Source organism: Boleophthalmus pectinirostris, unplaced genomic scaffold (assembly GCF_026225935.1).
Source record: "Boleophthalmus pectinirostris isolate CB_2022bp ecotype Guang Dong unplaced genomic scaffold, ASM2622593v1 HiC_scaffold_18, whole genome shotgun sequence".
Classification (NCBI taxonomy): domain Eukaryota; kingdom Metazoa; phylum Chordata; class Actinopteri; order Gobiiformes; family Gobiidae; genus Boleophthalmus; species Boleophthalmus pectinirostris.
Genome location: NW_026571133.1, coordinates 36,409,672 through 36,434,727, shown reverse-complemented (window position 1 = coordinate 36,434,727; position 25,056 = coordinate 36,409,672). Strand labels below are relative to the sequence as shown.

Genomic DNA, 25,056 nt, shown 5'->3' with positions numbered 1-25,056 from the left:
AGACTGCACAAGCATAACGTCACAACAAAAGTCATATGAATGATAGATGACAGTCTGAGGCCTGGTGCCAGGTCTAATGTCAGGATCTGCTGAGGAACACAGAAACAAGCTTTCAACATGCAAGGCGTCTTTTAGGCAGGTTTTAGTCCACAGACTTTAGCACTGATATATGATTTTTGTGAAAAATGTCTTTGACTTGTTTATACAAACCAATAAGAGTTCCCTGAGTAGTTCTTCTCACTTGGCTTGGCCACCCTCCTGTCAAACTATATAAAAAATATATATTCAATTGTTACTACATTATTAAATGTAGTCTTGGTGATGGTAGATCTGATGCAACTGGATTGGTCATCCCTAATGTTGAAATAACTAGTGCGCTATGTAACTTTTCTGGGTCTGCAACCTGCTTGCTGCTTGTTGTGCCTTGCTGTTATAGATCTCCTTGCCAGTAAGCAGGTGATACTACCAGGCCAAGTTACAGGTCAAATCTGTGGAAAGGCAACCCAGCTCACAGTAAGAATGCATCTTATTCAAAATATTTTAAACACATCTCCACAGGTCGGATCTGTAAATTGGCTTGGTGGTGTTACTGGCTTGTTTCCATAAAGCTAGACTGGTTTAATTCCATACTGTGGAACATTCCAGGCAAAGCAGCAACATCTAGGAAAAGAACATGGTGCGCCTTTCACTGGAAAAGTTACACAGCACACCTTTGATTATCACAAATTATCTGGACTATTGAGATACTGACTGAAACTAACTACAAGAAAAAAAACTACATTTTTTCATAGTAGACAGACAAGAATATACATTTTGTGATAATTTTAATAAAGTATAATAATAGATATAACCAACCACAAAATAAGTGATAACCAACTGCTAAAATAAATACTACAACATGCCTGCTTTTGACGCAGTGTTAAAATGCAATATATAAATTGTTTAGCCCTAGTATTTACATGGAAATAATAGGTGCAAAATGGCATAAATCAGCAGTAGTAATTTGAAATCTATACTGCACAATAGTGTAAGCAGGTAAACAAGCAGGAATAGGTTCTTGCTGCAGCAGTCCATAACACAGTGACTGTAATTTACCAATGGTGAATTACTCCCATACTTATTGGAAAGCATTTTACATTTGCGGCCGGTGCACGAGATGGCATGGTTACAGAACGCCCGATCAATATTTTGCCCATAAAGGAGACGCCACACTCTTTTAAGCTATTCGGGAACATAAACTAAACCTCTGTACTTCAACCACAGCAGATACAAATGGCTGACACACTCATAAGTCTTTATTATACTTCCAGAAAGTTAAGTTACAATGATGCTTACTGCTTTCTGCAGTGTCCACTAGGGTTGTCAAAATCGAAAATCAGATATTAATTGATGCTAAAACTAGTATCGAAACTAAACTTATTTGAGCAGACTGTCTGTACTAAAAATATCACATTCAAATGACAGAAATTAACCTTTTCTGAGAAGCTTTAGAGTGATCTTGGGCTGTATAAGTAAGAGCACATAGACTAGTATACACCAATGGACCACGATGGAACCTACCTAGACCACTGTAATATAAAAGAAAGTACTGAAATTTAATGTTGATAATGTTGTTCTACTGTCTAAAGAAAGAGTTTTTTTTTTTTTTTTATCATTGCATTGTTGGAATCGGTATTGAGTCAGTTTGTTAGTTTCAAAATTATGAGTTTGAAATTTTAGTATTGTGACAACACTAGCGTCCACTATTTCATGTATAACCAGTGTAATGAAGTCTGGAAAATGCAAATTAGACAAAACTTAAATTGTAAAATCAACCTCATATCATAATTTGTATTTAATGCACAAATGTTTTTTTAACTGTATTAATCAAAATTTAAAAGATTTTGTAATTAAATTGCTGCATAAAATGTTCCTGAATTTTTTTCCACTTTGTGCAAAAGAAATGCACCTTACAGACATAATAAGTACTTAATGACACTGAGCCTATATAAACTTTGAAATAGAAAAAACTAGACTTATAAAACTATTACCATTTTTACCTTTGCTGCTGACACCCAAGACCTGACAACTGTTTCACCTCTGTGTAGCCTATTTCTAGATAAAGTTCTAGCATGATGGCCTATTAATAAAACTATATATGAATTAATTAAATTATGTATGGATATCAAGAATAATTCCAGTTTTTCACATACATAGATTTAAGATTATGGTGGCACATCTTATATGTGAATTAATTAAGTATAAATGTCACTTTTTGCCTATATTTAATCTCTAACCAGTCACATTGTACTGTAGTATAAGTTTATGATAATACAATGAGCAACAATTTATTATACCAATTAGTCCATGTCCTTTTTAGCCTATAGAGGAGAATATTAGACAATGGAGGGCTAACATGATCTCTTTTTAGCCTATGGAGGAGAATATTAGACTATGGGTGGCTAACAGTCTCTTGTATTAATGGGAAAGTCTGAGAGATCCTTTTTAAATTATTGAATGAGCTTGTAACTCCCCCTGCTGCATTTAAATGGTCATTACATCAGATTCCGTAAATTGTAGATAAGAAACTTCTTTTTTCACGTTTTAGAGAATAAAATTGTCACTTTACTTTTAAAACTCAATGTGAACGCTTGTATTTTCTACTTTCATTGTTTTGGATAATAAAAATGGTCAAACTCAAGAGAAAGTAGGCTGGCTAGCACCATGTTAGCGCAGTGTTACCTTGTTTTACTAAAAACAGCTGTAGGCCTACTGTTAAATATTATGAATTGTGCATTTATCAGTAGAGTACAAAATTAAATAGAACTACCTGAAAATCCTACTAATAATGAATCATATTTGAGAATAAACTAGAAAATTCTCGAGAAAACAGCTGCGTTATGAGGCTGTGAACTCACCTGTGCTCTGCCTTAGTGAAGTGCAGCAAAAAAAGCTAGCATATGCACACTATTTGAGAAATATTTAACTAATTAAAATATTTTAATGATGTATAAGGTGAATCTACATGACTTAACCTTTCGTTCAAAAATAAAATTAATTTAAAATTTAATTAATATGAATTTTCAGAAGTGGCGCCATTTTCGACTTGACTATTTGGTTAAAGGTGAATTATGTAACTTTACTGGTGAAGACAGAGTGACCAGATTTTCAGAATTAAACACCTGAGTTAGGATGGCTGGTATAAATAAAATTAAGAAAGAGCACGTGTACATTCTCGACTCACTTGTGTTGTTTCTATAGTTTAGCTAAACAATCCTCTCTTTACTGTTGGTGGGGATCAAATTGGTCTGAAATGGGGACAAGTGGGACTAGTCACTGGTTTTGCTGCTGGGACAGGGGACATAGGGCTCAAAACAGGGACTGTCCCGGGTAAATAGGGATGTCTGGTCACTCTAGGACACAGGTGTCAAACATGCGAGTCCCAGTTTTGGGCTCTGTGTCCCCTGTTCCAGTAGATTTATCCAAAACCACTGATTTGTCCCAGTTTTATACAAGAAATGTCCCAGGTGCCCCAATTTTGGACCAATTTGATACCTGCCAACAGTAAAGAGAGGCATAAACTTATATTTGTGGCCATAAAATATAGAAAAGCTGCTTAAAAATGACCAAAACACAAAGAAAAAGGGACTATAGGGACTCACATGTTGGTCGTGAACAGGCCGAGTGCAGAACAATTCTCCTTAATTATGCACTTGTTTCACAATTTTATTACCAACTACCCCAAACCCAGTGTCCCAGTTTTTGATTTTAAAATTCTGGTCACACTAATTAAACTGTTCAGTTTTGGGTGTTCTCTTGAGTCTTGCTAAAAAAGAAAGATAAAGCAATATCTTCACAGAGACAAGCAAGTGGCAGACCAGACAAAAAGTTTTGTAGTGAATCTCAAAATTAAAAGAACAACCACACTTTCAGTGACAAATTTGATTAAAACAGCTTTATTAGTTACACTGTAAGATGTCTGAATAGTGGTGAAAGTGAAGTTTGATAGGATGAAGACAGAAAACCTAAGATTGTCTAATAATGCAATATACATAGTTGACAGAAAGAGAAAATGGATGCATGAAATAATATACATCAACATCACAAGAAGACAAGAAATTCTTTCCCCCAAAGGCACCCTTTTCAGAAGAGCAGAATCCCGAGCAGACTTGGGCCGCTTTGAGACAATGGTACAAATTATAAAGATAAAATTAAATAGGAGCTGAAAAAAAATGTATTGGTTGGCCTTATTGAAAAAGCTAGGCTAATTGGAGGTGGAGGGTGGGTAATAATTGGGTTACAGATAGTGAACACAATGCAGTACTTAACCCAGTAATTCATTTCAATTACCTAACTATTGTGACAATGCCCCTCCAGCTCAAAATTTACATCAGTTATACAGTTTTACCTAATCAATAAAATGCTTTTTTGAAATGCTGGTGTTTACTTTGCCTGTCTGTCCTTAACTACAAATATGATTGCAATGCAGAACTCAAACCAAAACCATTTCACTTAAGTCTATATTAACAGGAATTGTACAGGATACAAGTACATTTTTAAAATATCATGTAATTCAAAATAGCAAAATGTGGTGAAGGTGTTTCCATGTTAATGAACAGTTGTGTGTTGATAGTATGTAGGTAGACAGTATTGTAGCGTTTTCAGACTCAATTTTGATAGCGATTGCATTACCACAATGAAAATAAAATATGCTCCTGTTTTAGTAGTTAGTACAGTTCTATTATTTTGTATATGAAAATTATATTCTCTCTTCAGCTTAGAATTATGTCTCATTTATTCCGGTAAAGCTCAAAATCATAGTAAAGTTCAAGTTCAAAGCTCAGATATTGTCCTGTTAATTAAATTTTTGGCAGTATCGATACTTGCTCAAATTCCTATCTCGTTTCAATTTTAGTGTACTAACTACTATATTGAATGTATTACTCTGAATGTGACATTCTCAGTTAAATTAAGGTGAAGCCAATTTGCCTATTGTGTTATTTGCTTACATTATAGGCTTATTTACATGTCAGATCTTGTTTCAATAATATTCAAAATTACTTGGATGGCCAAACAAGTGCAATGTTCTTAGTGATGGACCAAGACCAATATTACACTGTCCTCTACGCATGTAAACACACCCACCATCATTTTAATGCCAGAGCTACTGAAAGGCAAAATGTAAAGGTATTAATACATCAGATTTTATTTAAGTTTAATCTATACAGTTGTCAATAATATGTTGGGCATAAACAAAACAAATTTGTGACAATTGAGCCCACCATTTTTACAGCTGGCAGTTATAGAAAGGTCTTTGCTATATAAGACTTATCCATCAGACCAGCAAAGGAATACTCTATACATACTAACAAATAAGCTGATTTAAACCTAAACAGCCACATTTTTCCAAAAATTGCATAATCGGGGCATTTTAAGGCCAATTGCTTCTAAAAGCATACACTTCATTTTTTTCAGTGGAAACGCAATATACAGTATATCATGTTTATTATTACTTCATCATGCTGTGATATTGTAAAATAACAGGCAATAAAGGGCATACCCTAAAATACTGGTTTCTAAAGAAAAGAGGGAAATTTTAAATATATCTATATATATAGAAAATATAAGAAAGTACAAAGAATGTGTAAAGTAATATTAATTTGTGGCTTACCTAGCTTGTCGTTTAAAGCTTAAATACTTGAATGATTTGGGTGCGGAATTGTGAACAATACTGAACAAGCTGGTTATAGATTTGAGAAAAAAATCCAATTTAGACATTTCAAATGAGCATAAAAGCCAATTCAATGAGGGCATGTAAGTCCCAAAAAAAAAAAAAAAAAAAAAAAAAAAGCATAGAATTCTCTGACAAATTATGTATAAAAATATCTGCCATTTCCTCCTTTCATTGAGCTTCATAAAACATTCCTCTGCATATTTCTCAACACTGTATTTCTCACCAAGGCAACGTCCATGTAACATTATTAAGGGTGCATATTTTTGGGGCAGTGCAATTACAGTATAGAAGCTGTTAAGAACATCAGTAGTAAAACTAGATGTTGCAAAAAGAAAGCCTCATTTGTCAGCGAAAGACCAGATATTCAAAAGACAATACTGCATGTTAGTTTAGGACTTCTAAACATTTTGTGCCAATCGATCCATACTGCACGTTCCTTATTAATAATCAAAAAGGATGTGCAAAAGTATAGTATAGTATAGTACTATAGTATAGTGCAATTTGTTGGGTAGTAAAGAATTGTAGAAAAATGGGGGCATTTTGTAGTTTTGCATCTAAATTAGCATACGAGTCAATCGACACACTCTTGTTTTCAATACATTCCAGTTATGTTTGCTGTTAGCCACTCGAAAAAGGCATTTCCATCATTTAAACCAAATCTGGCCAAAAACTCCTTTCAACATCACTCACTCAAAAAAAAAAAACATTGAAATTGGGCTGGTCATTGACAAATATAATAAAAACGACAATTTAAAATCTCTATTAAATCGATAGGTTGCTGTTAGTTGGCTTTGGTTTAAAAAGGTAACCCGAGAAAAAGCCTTCTATATGAATGTTTCTGCAAAAGGAAAATGCCTTGACAAACTGCATGGAATAACAAGGTGACATGAGCCTACTAAGTATGTTGAGTGAGTTACATGCATAAATTACTGCCAAAACAGTCCTGTCCACACCTTCTTGTGTTTAGTGTTTTGGAGCATCCAGTAAAAATGTTTGGTCCATTATGACATCAATTAGTTTGGAAATTGTAAAGGTTGAATATGTCCGAGATGACTGGAATGTCATGCTGACTTTTGGCCCACATTGTGTTAATCCCATCCATCTATCAAAGATCCATAGTCTTTTTTTCCACCATTTTGGAGTGGACTTGACAGATCTGTCTCTTTTTTGACTTCCTGTTTACATTTGTCAGCATTTGATGACTCAGTTTAAGACATACTGGAGCAGCGGACTGATGGGGAACCCATTTGAGTCAACACCTTGTCCAACCACTGGAGGGGGCCATTGAGATGGAGCTCAATCCAACAGGGAGTGCTGGTGACAGTTTGTCTTCTGTAGGAAGAGAATAACAAAATGCAAGATAAATGCAAGATTCACTATAGTATTAGAGATAATAAAAGATGCACTGTAACTTTTCAGATTTTTAGCAGTATTGTAGCAAACTTATGCATTTTTCATCTTTTATTCACAGGTATTTTATTGCTTGAAAATCTGATCTGATTTGCTACTTGGCCTGTAGGCACCTCCGAAATACTTATTCACATTTAGATCGTCAGATATTTAGCTTGAACATGCTGTGTACTGTGTAAAAGGTAAATCTATATGCAATAGATGAACAGATGATTATGGAACAAGCGATAACAGTAATGAAAAGTATGAAAAGTGTATATGTAGCAGTCCGCACCTGTATTCTGCTCCCCAGCCCTTGACAAAGCTCATTCTGATGGTGCACATCCTGGTTAGCTGGTACACGGCCTCAAAGCCCTGGTTGACAGACTGGGCCAGGAGTGCAGCAAATTCCTGGTTATTGAAAATCTTCAAATTGCAGCCTGTAAAAGACAAATATAAAAACGAAGACAATTAAAAGTTGCATGGAAAGTATTAATATCAGAAGTGAATAGTGTTCCTGGCAACCACGTGACTCTATGCGAGTACTGCCACCCTAATGCTACATATCACACGGTTTGTTTGGCCATGACTGAAATGTTGAAAGTTAAGACGGGTACAGATGAGTCATTGTGTGTGTGGGAGTTGAGAAACACAAGCACATTGTGGATGACATCAGTGTTCCACCATTGCTCCCTGTTCCTTGCTACCATGTACAACAAACTTAATATATACTCTTCAAATGTCCTGACAAATTATACTTATGCATGACCTCATTTGTATAGCATACTTGAAGATAAATGCAAGCAGGCACGCGTGTTTAAAAACCTGATGGTATCTTGCAGACTGTGGCCGGGTGCCAGCCATATCGTTGGTTGCAGTTGGGGCTCTGAACAAAAATGGCACTGTCACTGAGGCACTCTGCAAAGACCTCTCCTCCAATGTAATACAATCGTACACCGCGACCTGGAAACAGAAATGCATGGGTCAAGCATGACAGTCCTTCAGGAAAAAGGTTAGTATGAAAATCATAAGACAAGAAAGACAATAAAGTTATAAAAATGGCATCGCAATGACACTGAAACTAATGTGAATGGCTGAAAAAGGGGAAAATATTTAACGCTGTGTTCAATCTAGAAAACTAAATGTCCCTGTGTCTCCATGTGGTTTTATGTATAAACCTTGCCCAATGCTTATAACTCAAAGATTTTCTGAAATGCATGGGATTCTTGCATAGGTGGTTGTCAAAAGTATTGTCATTGAATCACTGATACTAGTATCAAAATTAGATATTAATTTCATACCAAACACTTTACATCAGAACAAGTTTAACACAACAGGGTAAAAGTAGTGTGGTTATTTTGTGTTGAAAATTGCATTTTTATTACCATTGTGTATCAAAAAAGCACAGGAAAGTGTCTAATAGACTATGAAAATATAAACTGCTAAAAAATTGGAGTAATTTCTTAGATGCAAAAAGGTCATGGATGCATTTAAAATGTGAACCTAGACAAACTTAAATGACAAATCTAGTGAATCTTGAATCTTAGCAAAAAAAAGATGAAAATAAATGTTTCCTAAATTTCTTTATATCAATGCCTCATAATATTGTGCCTGTACCTATATGCCTCCTTGTCATTTCCACGGTGGCGTTTCTGTTGACGTTGCTGAGGAGCCCTAGACAGAAGCGTTCAGAGTTGGAGGGGTCAGTGAAGCCGTCCACAGTCAGTGATGGTTGCGAGGCGTGAAAGGTCTCTCCCACTCGCTGGTTTAACTCATAGTAGGCTATAGAACACCAGAAAGCCGGCTCGCTGTAGGTGACCGGCTGAAGGTCTGTAAAGGAGGACAAGGACAAAGCATGCAAATTATTAGACATTTTGGGAAGTATTCTATGTCCATACAGTATATTCCATCTGTCTCTATATCTACAGTATATGTTATTCATCAAAGAATAAACATTGCATAAAGTTGATTTTGAAGAGCTTTTAACCACGTTCTAATTGTGTACCTTCATTATTAACCTCACTTGAAATTGAAATTTGAGTAATTCAGCATGTTTGTGTAATCTTCTAAACTGCTGTGCAATTGTGTCTCAAATGCAGAACAGAACTTCCTTATCTTTCATTGAGTTGTTGTACATCAAAATTGTGATTTAAAATGTCCAAAATTTTAAATCATGATCCATGTAACAAGATAAAAGTATAACGTGTTTTCTTAAAAAAAAATTAGTTTTTCCTTTTTAGGTAGTTGTTTTATATTATTTTTTACTATGAATTCATTATGGCATTGAAGTGAGACTAAAATTTAGATTTTTAAAATTTATTCATGCCTAAATTAAAACAAAGTTTGATCGCTAAACTTTCTGTCCATACCTAATCCATGGCTGACTGGAGATAAAGTACTTGGGGACAATTCCGATGGAGAACCTGGAAGAAAGAAATCGTATGTTATTAACCTTTGTCCCGTTTGCTTAAATAGAATTTTACAAATCTAAAAACAATTAAACAACCTTCACTATCTGTATGTATGGAGCCTGGTTCTGGAAGTAAATATTTTTTTTTCCAATTATTTCTTTCCAAAAAAAAAAACAAAAAACCTTTTATTACAAGTTTGAATGTTCGTTGCTCAGGGATAATCCGCTAATAGTGCTTTTTAGACTTAAACAACTGTGTTATGGTTAGTGCTGTCATGCGATTAAAAAAATTGAGAGATTAATTAATTATGATCTGTAATTAATTAATCTAATTAATCTCATTTTAATCTCACCTAAAAATTGCTGAGAAAAGCTTCAATTTGAGGTATTTTCATTTAAATTCATTATTACATTATTGTGGCAGATCAAAAGACTGATATAGATTTAAAAAAGTGACTTTATAAAGTCATTTATTGTTTAACAAATCTCTCCAAATTGTCTGTTGAGCCCAAGTCTCCATGAATAAGAAACTGTTTGTTGTAAAGTAACAAAGACGAGGAAATCTGAACATAATAACTTTTGTCGACTTAAAGACAATAAGAAGTCCAGTCTTTCCTTAACCATATTAAAAATATTATTGATAGAGAAATGTTTTATATATGAGATCACTGGTTTTAGTCCTTGTTTTAGTCCTGGTTTAGACCTGCTTTAGTCCTACTTTAGTCCTAGTTTAGTCCTGGAATGGATTAATCCTGGTTTTAGTCCTGGTGTTAGTCCTGGTGTTAGTCCTGGTGTTAGTCCTGGTGTTAGTCCTGGTGTTAGTCCTGGTGTTAGTCCTGGTGTTAGTCCTGGTGTTAGTCCTGGTGTTAGTCCTGGTGTTAGTCCTGGTGTTAGTCCTGGTGTTAGTCCTGGTGTTAGTCCTGGTGTTAGTCCTGGTGTTAGTCCTGGTGTTAGTCCTGGTGTTAGTCCTGGTGTTAGTCCTGGTGTTAGTCCTGGTGTTAGTCCTGGTGTTAGTCCTGGTGTTAGTCCTGGGTTTAGTCCTGGGTTTAGTCCTGGGTTTAGTCCTGGGTTTAGTCCTGGGTTTAGTCCTGGGTTTAGTCCTGGGTTTAGTCCTGGGTTTAGTTCCTGGGTTTAGTTCTGGGTTTAGTTCTGGGTTTAGTTCTGGTTTTAGTTCTGGTTTTAGACCTGGTTTTAGACCTGGTTTTAGACCTGGTTTTAGACCTGGTTTTAGACCTGGTTTTAGACCTGGTTTAGACCTGGGTTTAGTTCTGGGTTTAGTCCTGGTTTAGACCTGGACTGGATAAGTCCTGGTTTTAGTCTTGGTGTTAGTTCTGGTTTAGAGGCACACAGGAGGAAGCGCGGTTTACGCAGCGTAGCGAGAAAACACGATCCACACGCGGCTCACGGGAGCACGTCGGTGTCCGCGCAGTAACTACAGAAGGAAACGTGGTCCGCGCGTTCTCAGGGTAATGACGATGATGAAGGTGTGTTTGTGTGTGTGTGTGTTTGTGTGTGTGTGTGTTTGTGTATAGGACAGTAGTGCAGAGATCATGAGCAGGTTGTTTTCACCAGTGACATTTAAGTTGTAGGCGATATTATATGTGTTATTTTCTTTTATATTTCACGTCGGGAGAATAATTTCCAAGACACGAATGTGTTTTTATCTGTGCACTGCTGCCTCTGTTCTACTGGCTCTTCCACCACGTCCATTGTGCCTGACGCCGTAAACGTCGCTCTTACTGCGCGTGTTTTGTGTGGGTTTCCGACAATGAGTGGAATTGCCGAAATTAAAAAATGTATAAATGTGTTTTTTGTTTGTGCGTGTGTGTGTGTTGTTGTCCCAACAACACATAAAAACAGGTTTTATAATAAAGCAACTCACATACAGAAACACTAAAGTTAGAGATTAAAAATGAGATTAACGCGATTAAAAAACATAACGCGCTAAATATGACTGTAATTAATTAATCGCAATTAACGCGATAATTTGACACCCCTAATTATGGTCCATAACACAGTTGTTTAAGTCTAAAAAGCACTATTAGCCATAACTTATGGATAGTAGTTACCACATAGCTGGTTAGCCTCTGCAATGTCTTTGAACTCTTCAAAAAGTCTATGGGAAAAATTAATGGAACCAGAGCGAACTTCATAGTGGACAAGACTGTTGAGCTCCACTGTATGTCTAGTCAGTATTCAACAATACAATTTACCTGATTCCATACTTTGATTCATCTGCTGGTCACTGGTTTCTCCATCCTCACTTATGTATCCGGGTGGTGGAGTCTCTGAATACAAACAAAGCAATGCATAGCAGTTATAACTTTAAAATAATAATTTAAATTTAAAAAAAAACTTTGATTAGATAACCTGTAACTGACAAATGCAATCTTAGTCTGGTACATCTGAAAAAATACTGGTGAGGCCACTTATTCAATTTGTACATTAAAGTCAAAAAACATTACAAAATGCTGCCAATAAGATGTCAACCTTGTAATGATGTACGTAAAAGCTGTTCCCAGTCGCTCTATACAAAGCTTAGACCGATAATAGCTCAATTAGTGTGTCTAGCTAGTTGTATGCATTTTAAAAAAGTGTTTCTAAAACTTTTTCAGGCACACTATCCTTGAGCAATGACAACAAAAAAGTCCAGCCTGCATTTTGCATGTTAAAGGTCCTGTATTATACAAAATTAACTGATCTTTAAACCTTGTTATAATGTTGTCACTTAAAACAAAACACACCTGGAGTTGTGTTTTGTTTCATTCACACATGTTTGTGTCATCTGTATTAGTTTGTCTACTAGTACATCTCCAAAGCTCAAAATTCTCTGTTTCACCTTGTTATGTCATGTAGTGGTGGTTTGCAGTTAATAGCTACCACAGAGATTTGCAATTCCACAGTTGAGATTATCCAGATTATTCCAGTGAAGGTGTACGGAGTTTAAAAACACAGTTGAGAACTTCCTGTATTACCACATTAAATTAAAAAGGTGGAGTGTTTTCTGTTTTAGAGAAGAATTAAACAAAACATGACTCAATACATCTCAATATGTGAAACAACATTACAGAATCAGAACAATCAGAAACTAACGTAATATAGGCCCTTTAATACTGCTGCAAGCCAGGACACTAGGGGCATGGCATTATTTCAAGATCCTGAAAGAGTATGTCAGTTACCAAACACAAACTTGTTAAAACCTGAAGTGTATGTCTCACCTGGTATATAATTGTTGGGAGGGTCGATTCCAGCGGGGAAGTTGGTGTTTTCAGGGATAGAATTTGCGAAATCGTCTAAAGGAGGAAGCTCGGTCAGAATCTCTGTGTGGCGTGGTACCAACACTGGGGGCAGCACTAAAACACAAATCAATATTGATCAACATATTTACCAATTTTGCTACATTTTATTTGTCTTAAAACGTATTTAAAACTTGAAATGTGTGTAAAGTAAGACCCAAGGTGGGTAGTACTTTTCTAGCTGCATACTTTTACTCCTACTTGAGTAATATTTTTACAGTTCTCTTGGGTTGTTTTCACACTGCCACTAGTTGGTTGATGTAAAAGAGCATTTGCTCTGAAGGCTTAAAGAGGATAGAGAATATTTATGTGTATTGGTGCATTATTGATGAAAATGAGAATTGCGTTGTTCTTTTTTTGACCATTTTTGTAATAAAACAGGTCTTTCCATATGTGTTTTAGAGTCTGTATTAGTCCAAATTTCAAATGATCAAAATACAGCTACGGTTATTTTTTTAGTTGACCTGTGGTGAATAATTGATTAGACCTTAACAGCTACCTTTAAAAAAAAATAAAAAATCTGAAAAATAGAACAAGTACAAGTAGTCTCCGTCTGCAGGTTCAATGATTACAGCTTTGACAGGGGACACCTTGAGGGACTGAGCTGGCGGGGTTTTATGGAGCATATGTCTGGAGGATAATTACCAGGCGTCTCCACTCTCTGGTAATGGTAGGGGTTGACGCACACTTCGTCCTTTTTGAGGTTGAAGGCGTACTGGCAGGTGTCGATGGCGCGCAGCTCGTGGTGGCTGTGCAGGTCGGGCCATCTCCACAGGCGGCAGTAGATGACGTGGGGCAAGCCTTTGCGGTGAGACACCTGGAGGCGCCCATCCAGTGACCTGTCAGGGGGCAAAGTGACATGGGTGAGAAATGGGATTTATATCATGGGATTAGGCTTGTTTATCCAGAAAGATTTATAGGTTTTTGATCATGGTAGGAATTGGTTTGGTTAATTATTTGAAAATGTGCAAACCAAAGTACTAATCTTTAAATTATTAACAAGCTCTTAAAAAGGTGCCCCTTTCTGGTGGAGGGTCCACAATGTGGCTTATTCATCTCCATGGACATAAGCAAGTGAAGTTTTTAACATGAAAAACAAATTCTATAAATGCAAGATGGACATGTTCATAGCTCCTCTATGGAACATTCAAAGCAAAGCGCCAACATCTCTCAAGAGATCCCAAGATCACATATCCACCACCAGAAAAGTTATAGTGCACCTTTAACAAGAGTTGTTGATTATTAAAAAGGTTGCATTTGTAACAAGGTACCCTTGCTTTCACCAAAATGACCAGTCTAGGTTTGGGTCATGATGGAAATTGGTTCAAGTCAATTTAACAATGGCGCACATAATAGAATAAACAAATAAAGTTCTACTCTAAATTTGAATTTCTCAAGGAAAAAAATAAGCACTCCTATCAGCATGCTATTTAGTAATGCCTATCTTCTCATTGTAGTTTATATGGTGAAATGTGTTTGGACTCGCAAACTACAGAGCAGAGGAAGTGTCTTATATTCATACTGAACTGTAATATGAAATGAGATCAGACAGTGAGTTAAAAGACGGAGTGCTTGTAAGGATGTATTCACCTGCCGTGGTCCTGGTATCCGTACATGCCCGCAGACTCCCACTGCTCTATCGTGTGGCCTGAGCCTAGCCCCCAAAGATCTGAGCAATTGCTATGGAGGACAGACACACAAGAACAACACACACACACACAGTGCAAAAAGGATCAAAAGAAAAGCAAACGGATGGTAAACATGGCATGAGTCAGTAGTCAAATGAATACTAAAATCATCTTATTCAAATGAAAGTAGACACTGCCTGCTTTCATCCAATAAGAAAACAAATGGCGTGATCATGAGCGCTCCATCCAACATGGAACATACATGAAGGATCAGACAATGCAAGAAGTTAAAACAAGGCTTTTCAATCACTTTTCAGGAAGTTTGAATGAGAGATTTCATTGAGGGCAGGGCTCGTTCACTCGACCTGCATTCATGTGTATAGTACAAAATATTTTGCACTGTTATTTATAGTGAACTCCATTTTGACTTCCAGAATTCACAGAGAAAACTTTGACTCGAAAAGTCATACTTATGATTTATCCAACACCACATGAAAGCAGCATTAGCGTCAAGATAAACTGTGCTCAAGTCATTTACTTTGATGTGCCTAGGGCTGGGTATCATTTATAAAAGGTATCACTACAGTATAGAAGAATGATAGGGTATAATCTTCTAGAAAAACAAAATGGTAACAAAATCCGGTACCAAAATACAAATTAAAAATAGAAATATTTACTAGGCTTGTCACAATAAATATTACATCAACTTCAATTCATGTTAGAAGAATAATAATTTTTCTGGGTCAATATGTATCATTTGTGTGCACCTTTTCTTTGTTTCAGTGGTACATTTTCAGATATTCTTTCTGCAATATGGTAGGATCTGAGCTGGAGAAGTTTGAATTAAGAACTAAAATTACAAATGAATCGCTTACATAAGTGTTGCACTGTATTATTTACTTATTGCAGCTCGTGTTTTTTTAACAATATTGTAGAATTGTAGAATACTTTTTTAGGTTTCAATATTATTGTTTATAGTCTATATTTACTTCAGCAATATATTGCACTTCAAAAATTGTTAATGTACTTTTATTTGGTACTTAAAAGGCCTGATATGTTTCAAGAAACAGTGAAAAACATGGTGTTGTTCAGGTATCGGTCTGGTAGAAAAAAAAATAGAAAGATTCCAAGCCCTAGACATCTGATGTTAGAATCAGCAAAGTTTGATTGCAGCTCCCAACACAGATGTTTTAATCAATCTCTCGCATTGTCTGCTTACACCAGCACATTAAAGCAATGACTCATCATCTTTTTGATATGCAGTTGTTGTATGAAAAACATGTTACATTAATATACATGTCAATAGGGTGAGAAGAAATCAAAAACACTACACAAATGTATTGACATGACAACACAATGAACACACTTTCGGTTCTTCCTGTGCAGAAATGTGTACTATCTGGATACTTATCACCTCTCCACTCAAGAGGAGGGCCACTACCGGCCCCTGCAAATACTATCTATAACCGAAGCCTTCCTCTGGCTCTTAAAAGGTCACAAGTATATCTCAAAGAAAACTTCTCATATAGTGCAACAGTAGTTGATTTTATGTAGAAGGACATGCAATTTTCACTATTTCACTATTATATATATTTTCATATAATTTTAGCTGGAATAGGTCAATCAAGCTCAAACTGCAGTTTCTTTAAAGTGCATGTGGTGGGAGAATAACTGTGGTAAATATTTATCACAGTTTTACATCAGTTAAGTGGCAGTTTATGGAAAAAAGTTGACTAGTCCAAAAATATAGGAAGTGGCAGTGAGCTCTAAAATGGAATACCTCTACCTAGGTCATCAACAAGGAAAATTCTAGAGTAAATAAAATAGTTTGAAAACTCATTTCAAAAAATGAATTAAAAACATATTTTCATCAATATCAGCATTCATGATCCAATTTAGGTGCTTGATGTTTAACAAAAAAAGGTGAGAGTGACTAAACAGAAAAAAAAATCATTTCACCTGCAGTTTTAACTAAGTCAGCTCTTTCTGGTCAGATTGTGTTCAGATTAAAGAACAGGTTAAAGTTTAACTTCAGTCACAGAATTTCAGACAGAGCAGTACCTCCAGTTAGCTACATACCTCTAGAGAACGTTGATGACATTAGCTGCAAAGTATCAATTGTACATGCCTTATGATAGTTGCATTAATTTGGCTAAGCGGTTGACAAAGTTAGACCACTTCCACACCGCTGATTCAAAACCACACAGACATGTCTTATCAGCATCTTTGGTCTGCACAATAATCACTCCTCTTTTATTTCCAAAACAATAGAGGAAGAGTTTCATAGTAGCATCTGACTGTATTTTTTAAAAACAACACGCCTTATCGCTCTTTGAGGTCATTGGATTTTCCGCAACAGTTTCCCATGCTTTATGTCTGTGTCAGTAGATACAGAGGACCTTAGACATGGACTACCTCTTCCCAAAAGGCCCACACAGGCTATCTCCAGACAGGAATTATCAGGCTTACTTTTGTCTTGTGAAGTAGCCAGGAATGTTAAAGAAGTGTGGAATGACAGCTACAAGAAACATTCAAGTATTACTACTACAAGTCCAGGTCCCACTATTCCTGTCCTGTAGAAACCCAAATGTCAACATAGGGCCATGCAATGACAAATAAGCAAGTTGTTTTTCCTCAAAGTGATCACGATTCACAATTAGAAATGAAATCTCAAACTTGATTAAAATTTGATTATCTTCACCTTACTGCTTTACCGTTTGTCAAATACATTCTTAAAGAGGGTATTACGGGGTATTAATTGCTAAAACAGAACATATTTAGACCACCTTTTGTTCATTTGAATGTGCTATATTCACTGCCCAAAACAACACATTAAAAAGTTAAACATGCATAAATGATTCAGGAAACCACTTCAGGCACTTCAGGATTTAATGAGGGAATGTTATAAACATGGTAGAAAGTATAAAAATGTTAATTTAGCCCTACAAACCTTACTTATCCTAACACCCAGGGCCTGTATTTCACTATTTTCTGTTCCATGTTAAAATGTTGTTTCCTTTGTTTCATTCACACAAGTTCAACAAATAAACCCTGCATATTTAGTCTGGGCTCTTCTCTCAGACGGAAAACACAAATGTTCCATCTTGTGATTATACAGGAAGTGTTCCACTTTGTTTTTAAACTCCATACACCAACCCTAGAATCATTTGGATGATTGCCAATCTTTACTGAATAAAAAAAAAAGATGTAGCTGTTGAAAACCACTACTACATGACATAATGTCATGACATGTAATGTAAAATTAAGATTTGGCAGTACAGTCGGATTAATAATAAGAGGATTACTCAAACATGTGTGAATGAAGCAAAACATAACTCTGGGTATGTTTTTGATGAGGTAACAACATTCTAACATGACTTAAAGCTCACAAGAGTCAACAGTGTGTAATGCTGGACCTTCAAGCTGTTCCAATTATTCACCTGGATCATATTAGCCCTTGATGAAACATATTGATTGCATTTTGATAATTGCACATGCTGGTGAAAAACTGCTGAGCCAATTCTGATATTAATGTTTGTGCATTATATTGTGCAGTCCCAGTTATGACGTGTTGGTTCGTCATTTTCATTATTAAACACTTATTCCATGACTGGTCTTTTTATTGTGGTCAAAGTAACTTCAAAAGATTGATATTGCATAATAGTTCACAAAAAAGTATTCTTTCAATATTAGAAAACTGAGTAAAACAGTAAAGGGTCAGGGTTTGATTGCTTGGATTACCAATAGTGAAATATGACACAATCTTAAAAGAGTGGGCCTTTTAGCTAGCTTTGATTGACTGGCAGTAATCACATGCTAGCCCTGAGTTGTCTTTCAGTTTGACCGTGATAAGGTTTCACTGCTTCTAATAAGCCAGCTCTGGAGAAATCTATACTTAAAGACCTAGGACCTGCAGAATCTCAACTAGTTTTTTTTTTTTTTTATCCATCAAAATAACATGGTACTGTGCAACTGAAAGCAAGTTTAAATGATGACCAAGTGGGAGATATTTTAAGCTAAGAGACTAGCCAAGTGGAAGGTTACTTTTAATTATGTAAGGAGGTATTCTAGAGACTGGCTGCAGCTTTTTAATCTGAATTAACATAAATGAACATTGATAGCCTCTCAGTTAAAAGCTATAGTGACATTAATGCAAGGTGACTTCATTAAGTCAAGAGAATTATAACCAAGCTCCAAACTTGTACAAATTAGGGCTGCAACTAACAGTTATTTTAGTAGTTGACTTGACAGCATTTGTTTGATCAGTCCACTAGTTAAGCCATCATATCAATTTAGAATTAAAAGTGGTTTAAAATATATAAATGAAATAAAGGTTGTATTGTAGTGTTTAAAGCAGAGAAGTCCAAACTATGGCCCAAGAATCAAATGCAGCCTTCAAAAGTTTTGTTGGCCCTTGGGCCTTTTGCTGAATTGGCCCAAATGATCATAATCTGAACTTTATGACCTTAAAGACCTAAAAAGTACATCCCAGGTACCTCATTAAAAGGTACAGTGGCTCTCTCAAAGATATGCATTGACCACCAGCCTGCGGCCTTCCACTTTAAATGTTTTTAGATATGACTATGCAATGCTGCCGAATCCTACATGTATCACTAATTAAGACAATACAATTTAAGTAAGTACAGAGCAGTGAGCATGTACCAGTGGAGGTGAAAACGAGAGATGAATACAGGAGTATAAAAGATAGATAGGTCCACTTTAACCTTTCCTAAAACGAAAAGTGTGGCGCATAGATGAGGTGTTTGTTAATCTCAATTAACCACTGAAGCAAATCTGGGTTTGTGTAAGCATGTTGAATATCCCTTATATTAGTAATGACCATCTGCTTCCTCTAATGCATTTTCTGTTCTGCTGCCCTACTACCCTTAAACCATGACCAAATGTGGAAGTCAGTCCAGCATTACACAATAAATACTTTGCAAACCTCTGAATGCAATATCAGCCTGATTTCACTTTTATGGATGTTCTGCCAAGGTCATAAGTTTAGTTTTTTGCCATTCTGAATGTGGCTAAAAGTTATTTCATTTAATTTCTTTGGCGTAGCTAGAAACATCCAGTGTGCATCTTCACCTTAGTAAATATCTTGTAAATCCTGGTTCATGTTCATGTGGTGTCATAACATTTCCGGAGGGCAATAGTGCAACTCGAAACTAAAACTTGACTTCTTTTCAATAACATAGGGCTTTGCAATTAACCAAATTTGATTTGGCCATTTTTTTTTTAAATCGTTAATATGCTTGGGTCTATGGTAATGATTAAAAGTCTGTATTGTTTATGTTCAGGAAATTAAATTAAGAAAAAAAAAATCATGCTCTATCAAAGCAGAAAAAAAACAAAAAAAACTTATATTGCCCAAGCCCATTTTCAGAACAAATTAAATAAGGCAAAATATAAAGTAAAGCATGGACATTTTAGTTACTAATAAAATCATCAGGCTACAAATACTACATTAATTGAAACCATAACAAAAAGAGTCACTTTTAAAACATTTTCATAATTTGTATTTGGATCCAATTTACTGCTATTTGCATATATGCAAATGAAACTCACACAGGAAATTGGCATCAACAAAAGATTCGGGCATTTTCAAATCTACAATGTAGGTTTATGAAAGCAAAAGTTGAGATGCATTTTCTGTTAATTCTGGTAATTGTCATACCAAAATCCAATCAAAATCCGATTTCTGGAGATTATCAAAATGTTAAGTAAACGGTTACATTTGATGTGAGTAATGTAATCTGTGGGGCAAAGACATTTAAGATTAAAAAGTGATTTTAAAAGTTCACTGTACTGTCAATGTACTTTGTCTTCAAACACAACAGTTACCTAATTTTTATGCGGCTGCCGGAATATTGTAGTTATGAAATTTTTACTGTCCATGTAAATGTACCCAGTAAGCTCAAACTTAACTTTTTGTTTAAGCCATTAGGCAAACTCATTTTTAAAGCTTTCTACCAGGTTATAACATTGTTTCCTCATCAAAAACATGCCTGAAGTGTTTTTTAGTGTAACCATGCATGTTTCAGTAATTTAGTGATCTCTCCTGGGCACTATTCAAACCCTCCTTACAGTTTGCTGTAAGATTCTGTCCAGTGCTCAGCCCACAAGCCTAAGTCACCCATGTTCTCACATAACAATTCTCTTAACATTCAAAAGCAGGGTACAAACTATACAACTTCACAAACCTGATGCTCAGTAGTTTCATTAGCAGGATGCCTGCTGATTGTGTTGTGGTAGGGGGAAAACTCAAAACAATAAAAAGGTAACATTGTGATCCAAATATGTTATGTGTTAGCAGTTAATACTCACTTTTAAAATGTAAGGGTAAAGACTACATCCGTTGTCAAGAACATTTTAGAGCTTAAACGGAACACAAAATCGCCACCTGCTCACTTGACTAACTCACCTGGGTATAGTGACACATTTGGTGTTGCTGTTCTGTGTGCTGATGGCCTTCTCCAGTTCATCCAGCTGCCCAGTCTTCTTCAGCTTCTTCACCAAGCTCTTGACGGCCTTCTCGCACCACTTCTCCTCCTGACCCCCTCCGTTCTGCTCCCCCACGCCTCCGATGCCCCCGCTCCCCGCCCCGCTGGTCCCGCTCGGGCTCTTTTTCCAGCCCAGGAGGCGCTTCACGACCGGGGGAGTAAAAGGCAGGATGGAGGACATGGTGGCTGGAGTGTGGCGGATTAGTAATGTGTTGTGATTGTAGCTGAAAGGCTGGATATGAGGAGATACTGTTGTCTGTAAGCTAGAATATGAAACTTAAGGCATTTGTCCTCGACTGTCTCAAGTGGAAAGCAACTGGGAGCTGGTGCAATTCAAACCTAGGCAAAAAGAGAAAAAAGATAGTCAGACAACTGAAGTACCAGTAACATAGCATTTTATCATTTAAAAAGGTACAGAGGGGAACTTTCTGGAGGTGGTACGTCACCTGCATGATTCCATGGAAAGTTAAATTTATACTTCAGAACGTTTTTCATGGAAATGGATAATTTGCCACAGTATAGCATAAACCTTTCTATGGAAACAAGAGTCAGGTTTGTACAGATGCAAGCCCACTCACAGTAAGGATTCATGTTTTTAGTGTAATGAACGTAACAAAAAAAAAAAAAAGTATATATATAAAAAAAAAAATTCAGAGAAATATTGCATACTGTGGAAATTACTTTAACAATTACATTAATAAAAGTTGGATAATTCCCTAAAACTTAAATTCAACACTGGTACTCTGGGATTGTCAAAAAATAAATAAATAAAATAAAAACTTAAATAAAACAATAAAAAATTGATATTAAATATTTTAAGCTAAGCTAGTATCAAAACTAGATGTTAACTAGAACTATTATAGAAGTATTGATATTGAATAGTTGTAGAATAGTCTTAAATGTAGAACTAATGGATATAAGACTACATTTAAGAAAACTGATTATTTTGAGTTGAAATTACATTCCACTGGTGAATCAAGATATTTCCTTTGAAATAAAATTTAAAAATTGTATATATTATTTTATATTTTTAGTATATAAACACTATTTTCAAGTGCTGACTTGTATCATCAACTTTGTTTTGTTTTATAATCGGGGCCAATTAAGGTTGATGACACAGATGAACAACAGTACAAGTACAATAAGACTTATAATGTATTTAGCATCCCTTTGTATTCAAACCATTAAAAAAAGACAATAGTCTACTATAGCACATTGTACTGAAGAAGCCCAATGATCAGATTCCAACAAAGTGCAACTTCCTAGTGAGCAGATTTGGCAATGCATACAACTGCTGTGATTGAGTAAAACTTCCATAAGCAAGTCTATGTTAATACTACTCTTTTAAACTTCTTTGAGATCGATGCTTCTGTCTGAGAGACTCTGGAGTAAGTGCAAACACAGGAAGTTATCTACAAACATGAAAATTAAATAACAGCATTAGCGCTCCTGAAAGATATTTGTGGGTGGGTAAGTGCTGTGTGCCATTGATGGATGAGTCTTAAAACACAGATACCCCTGTGATGTAGATTCTTTATCTGCCCTTCCAGGGAGGGAAGGATAAGAACGGCGGGGTACTGTGGAAGTCCAAGCTTCTTCTAAGAATTCATTTCCCTGGCTTAACCCTTGGACTACTCACTTCTAGTGCAGGTCAGGAAAATGAACAGACCAAAGCATGTCTGAAATAATTAACTTTACAGCCACATGAAATTCTTCCAGACAGATTCAGCCTGACTGCATTGTGGGGTAGCATGCTTTCTGTATTATCACTGAAGCTAATTTAAATAGGAGAAGTCCATCAAAATAAGTCGGTAGAATAAAAACGTGTAGGCTATAACAAGAAGACTATAGCTGTACTGGACTCCATTGTAATAAACAAAGACTGCATTTGTGAGTGTAGCACACCTCTGGACCGTAAGCCCCTGTAGGCTGTGGTAGCAGCCCCATAAGAACTCACGGTGCAAGAAACAAAAAGCACAAAACGTGCTGATATGGCCCCACTGCATGTGTCTACTGCTCTAATGCTGACTAGTGCTTTCAGGGCCTTGTGAGCACATCTTACACATTTGTTTAGTCTGCACAGAGTGCTTTCTGTGTGAGAACCTATATGTTTGGGTTACCTCTGCGTGCACACATCGCTAACATTCACACACGCTATGAAAAGGCTAAAGGCTACAGCAGCAGCGCTCTGCCTCACATCTCCCAACAATGGATGTAGACTCCAATAGGCTCGCACTAACCACAAAGGGGACCGTATTCAACTGGAACAGTATGGGGACTGGACTGTAAGCTACACAAATCCTGGCTTCTTTTGTCTCCAAATGACTGATTCCCCAAACCTCCTCCCCTCGCATCTAAAAACGAGCAGGAAAAATCCGCTAGCAAGCAAGCTTGCTACTTTTGTGTCACAGACAAATAAACAGGTCGGCTGCACGTTTAGTCGCACAAAAGCTGCTGCTGCTGTGAATAAAAGCACGGGCTTACCCACGGAGGAGGTCCACAGATGCTGTGTGTCACTCAGGTGCCCGTACTACAGGCCCGTGTCCTCATCATAAAGCCGTTTAAAGACACTTTTGAGGGGATATTCCTCCACACAGCCGCCGGGATGATGGCCCCTCATTCAGTGCTCAACCAAACATGTACGGCTTCACTCAAAACATAAACCGAGCGGCTAAGTCCCGCCTCCGTCTCTTCCCATTGGCTGTGTTGCTCCGTTTACTCCATAACCTGTTGCCAGGCCTTCGTGTTATTGGTCAGAAAAAATGTCAGTCATCTATTGTTGAGCGGAGCACGAAGGTATGTCGCCGATGTTCGGAGTGGGTACCTTGATTGTCCTCTTCAAATTACATAATAATCTCAAATAGGCCAATTTTCAATCACTTCCAACTATTCAGTGCAATTCAGAAGATCCCTTTAAGATTTTTATAGACTATAGCCCAAATTCTAGGCCTGTCAAATTTGAAATGAAGTGATTTAATTGGGCCAAATGTTATAATATAGCCAAATCGTGTTTTCAATGGAGCATGCCCCCTAAATGCAGTTAGCCTAGGCAAGGTATGAGCATAGGTCAATTTAGCTAATGCCAAGAAGAAAAGAGAGAAGAGAGAGAGAGAGAGAGAAGTCAGTAAACCTAGGCCTAAATCAAAATTATGCTTTTGCTGAGTGCAGTAGTAGACCATCCACTTTAGAAGGCTAATAGAGTCGAAACCTCAAGCATACGAACTGTATGCAAATGTTAAGGAAGCACTGCGGCTCAAAAATGCAAATCACAAACTTTTCATATCTTTCTTTAGTCTGACTGTCGGTAAGGGACCAAAAGACGCATCCTCCAAATCCCCGTATTTGCCTCATGGTCATGCAGACTATAAATACGCTATGATGGACACAGAGAGGCGGATGCTGCGCAGACTTTGCCTCACCTATGGGACCAGTTGCCAGTAGCGATCAGCACCCTCGACATGGATGCACACATGAGCAAAGGATGCACTACAGATAAGGACCGCAAATTACGCAAACAAGTCCGGTTATAAAACTTCATCTAACCCTAGAACTGACGTTACGTTTTTCTCTTCTTGGATCACATCAGTTATTTGTAAGTAGATCAGCACTAATAATTAGCCTACCTTGCATTTTATAAGGGGGAATTCCAACTCTTAAGGTGTTAATGTAACCTATAACTTGAATAGCCACGCTATTTGGCAATCTCCAATTCTAATTCATTAGCTGTCTGATAGTGTATAGGAGCTTGTAGGGTTTATAGTCACAATTTGATTTGTAGTGACACTTTACTTGTAGAAAACATCATTTCAAAGCCATCTAATTCTCAATAGGCTATTAGACTATTATTAAATGTTGTAACTAGATCATAGCCTGTACCAAGTTACAGCCCAACTGTTTGGACTAAACAAAAGTTGTTCTTTTTTTTTTTTTAGAAGATTATGCATCCTTGGCCTACTGTGTGTGGACTTGCATTTCCACAAAACTGACTCTTAGGCTAATTTATTTATTTAATTTTTTTTGTTATAGACCAATTTTTTGGAAAAGAATACAACTCCAGAAGATTACATAGTGTTGCTTTAATAACATATGGTTGTCAGTAGGTCTGATTTTCTAC

At 36.5% G+C, this 25,056-nt stretch overlaps 1 protein-coding gene across 2 annotated transcripts; it reads right to left on the bottom strand.

Annotated features, from left to right (window-relative positions):
• Positions 1 to 3,924: 3,924 nt before the first annotated feature.
• On the bottom strand, positions 3,925 to 23,562 carry smad2 (SMAD family member 2). 2 transcript variants are annotated; one of them, XM_020924878.2, is made up of 11 exons: positions 23,427 to 23,562; positions 20,864 to 21,281; positions 14,399 to 14,488; positions 13,454 to 13,647; positions 12,731 to 12,865; positions 11,726 to 11,800; positions 9,472 to 9,525; positions 8,720 to 8,932; positions 7,928 to 8,065; positions 7,398 to 7,542; positions 3,925 to 7,045 (listed from the first exon to the last, which is right to left on the bottom strand). In XM_020924878.2, the coding sequence occupies exons 2-11, from the start codon at positions 21,121 to 21,123 to the stop codon at positions 6,922 to 6,924; spliced, it is 1,428 nt and encodes a 475-aa protein (XP_020780537.1). In that variant the 5' UTR covers positions 21,124 to 21,281; positions 23,427 to 23,562; the 3' UTR covers positions 3,925 to 6,921. The 2 variants fall into 2 exon arrangements, with proteins under 2 accessions (XP_020780537.1, XP_055009436.1); XM_055153461.1 differs by having other exon boundaries at positions 11,738 to 11,800.
• Positions 23,563 to 25,056: the final 1,494 nt, after the last annotated feature.

Excerpts from the sequence above, each read along its gene's own strand:
- smad2 (XM_020924878.2), bottom strand. The coding sequence starts at position 21,123 with ATGTCCTCCATCCTGCCTTTTACTCCCCCGGTCGTGAAGCGCCTCCTG. Across the intron at positions 12,866-13,453 it reads CCAGAGAGTGGAGACGCCTG|TGCTGCCCCCAGTGTTGGTA; the intron begins GTAATTATCCTC and ends TTTGTGTTTTAG. Across the intron at positions 7,046-7,397 it reads GGCTGGGGAGCAGAATACAG|AAGACAAACTGTCACCAGCA; the intron begins GTGCGGACTGCT and ends CTCTTCCTACAG.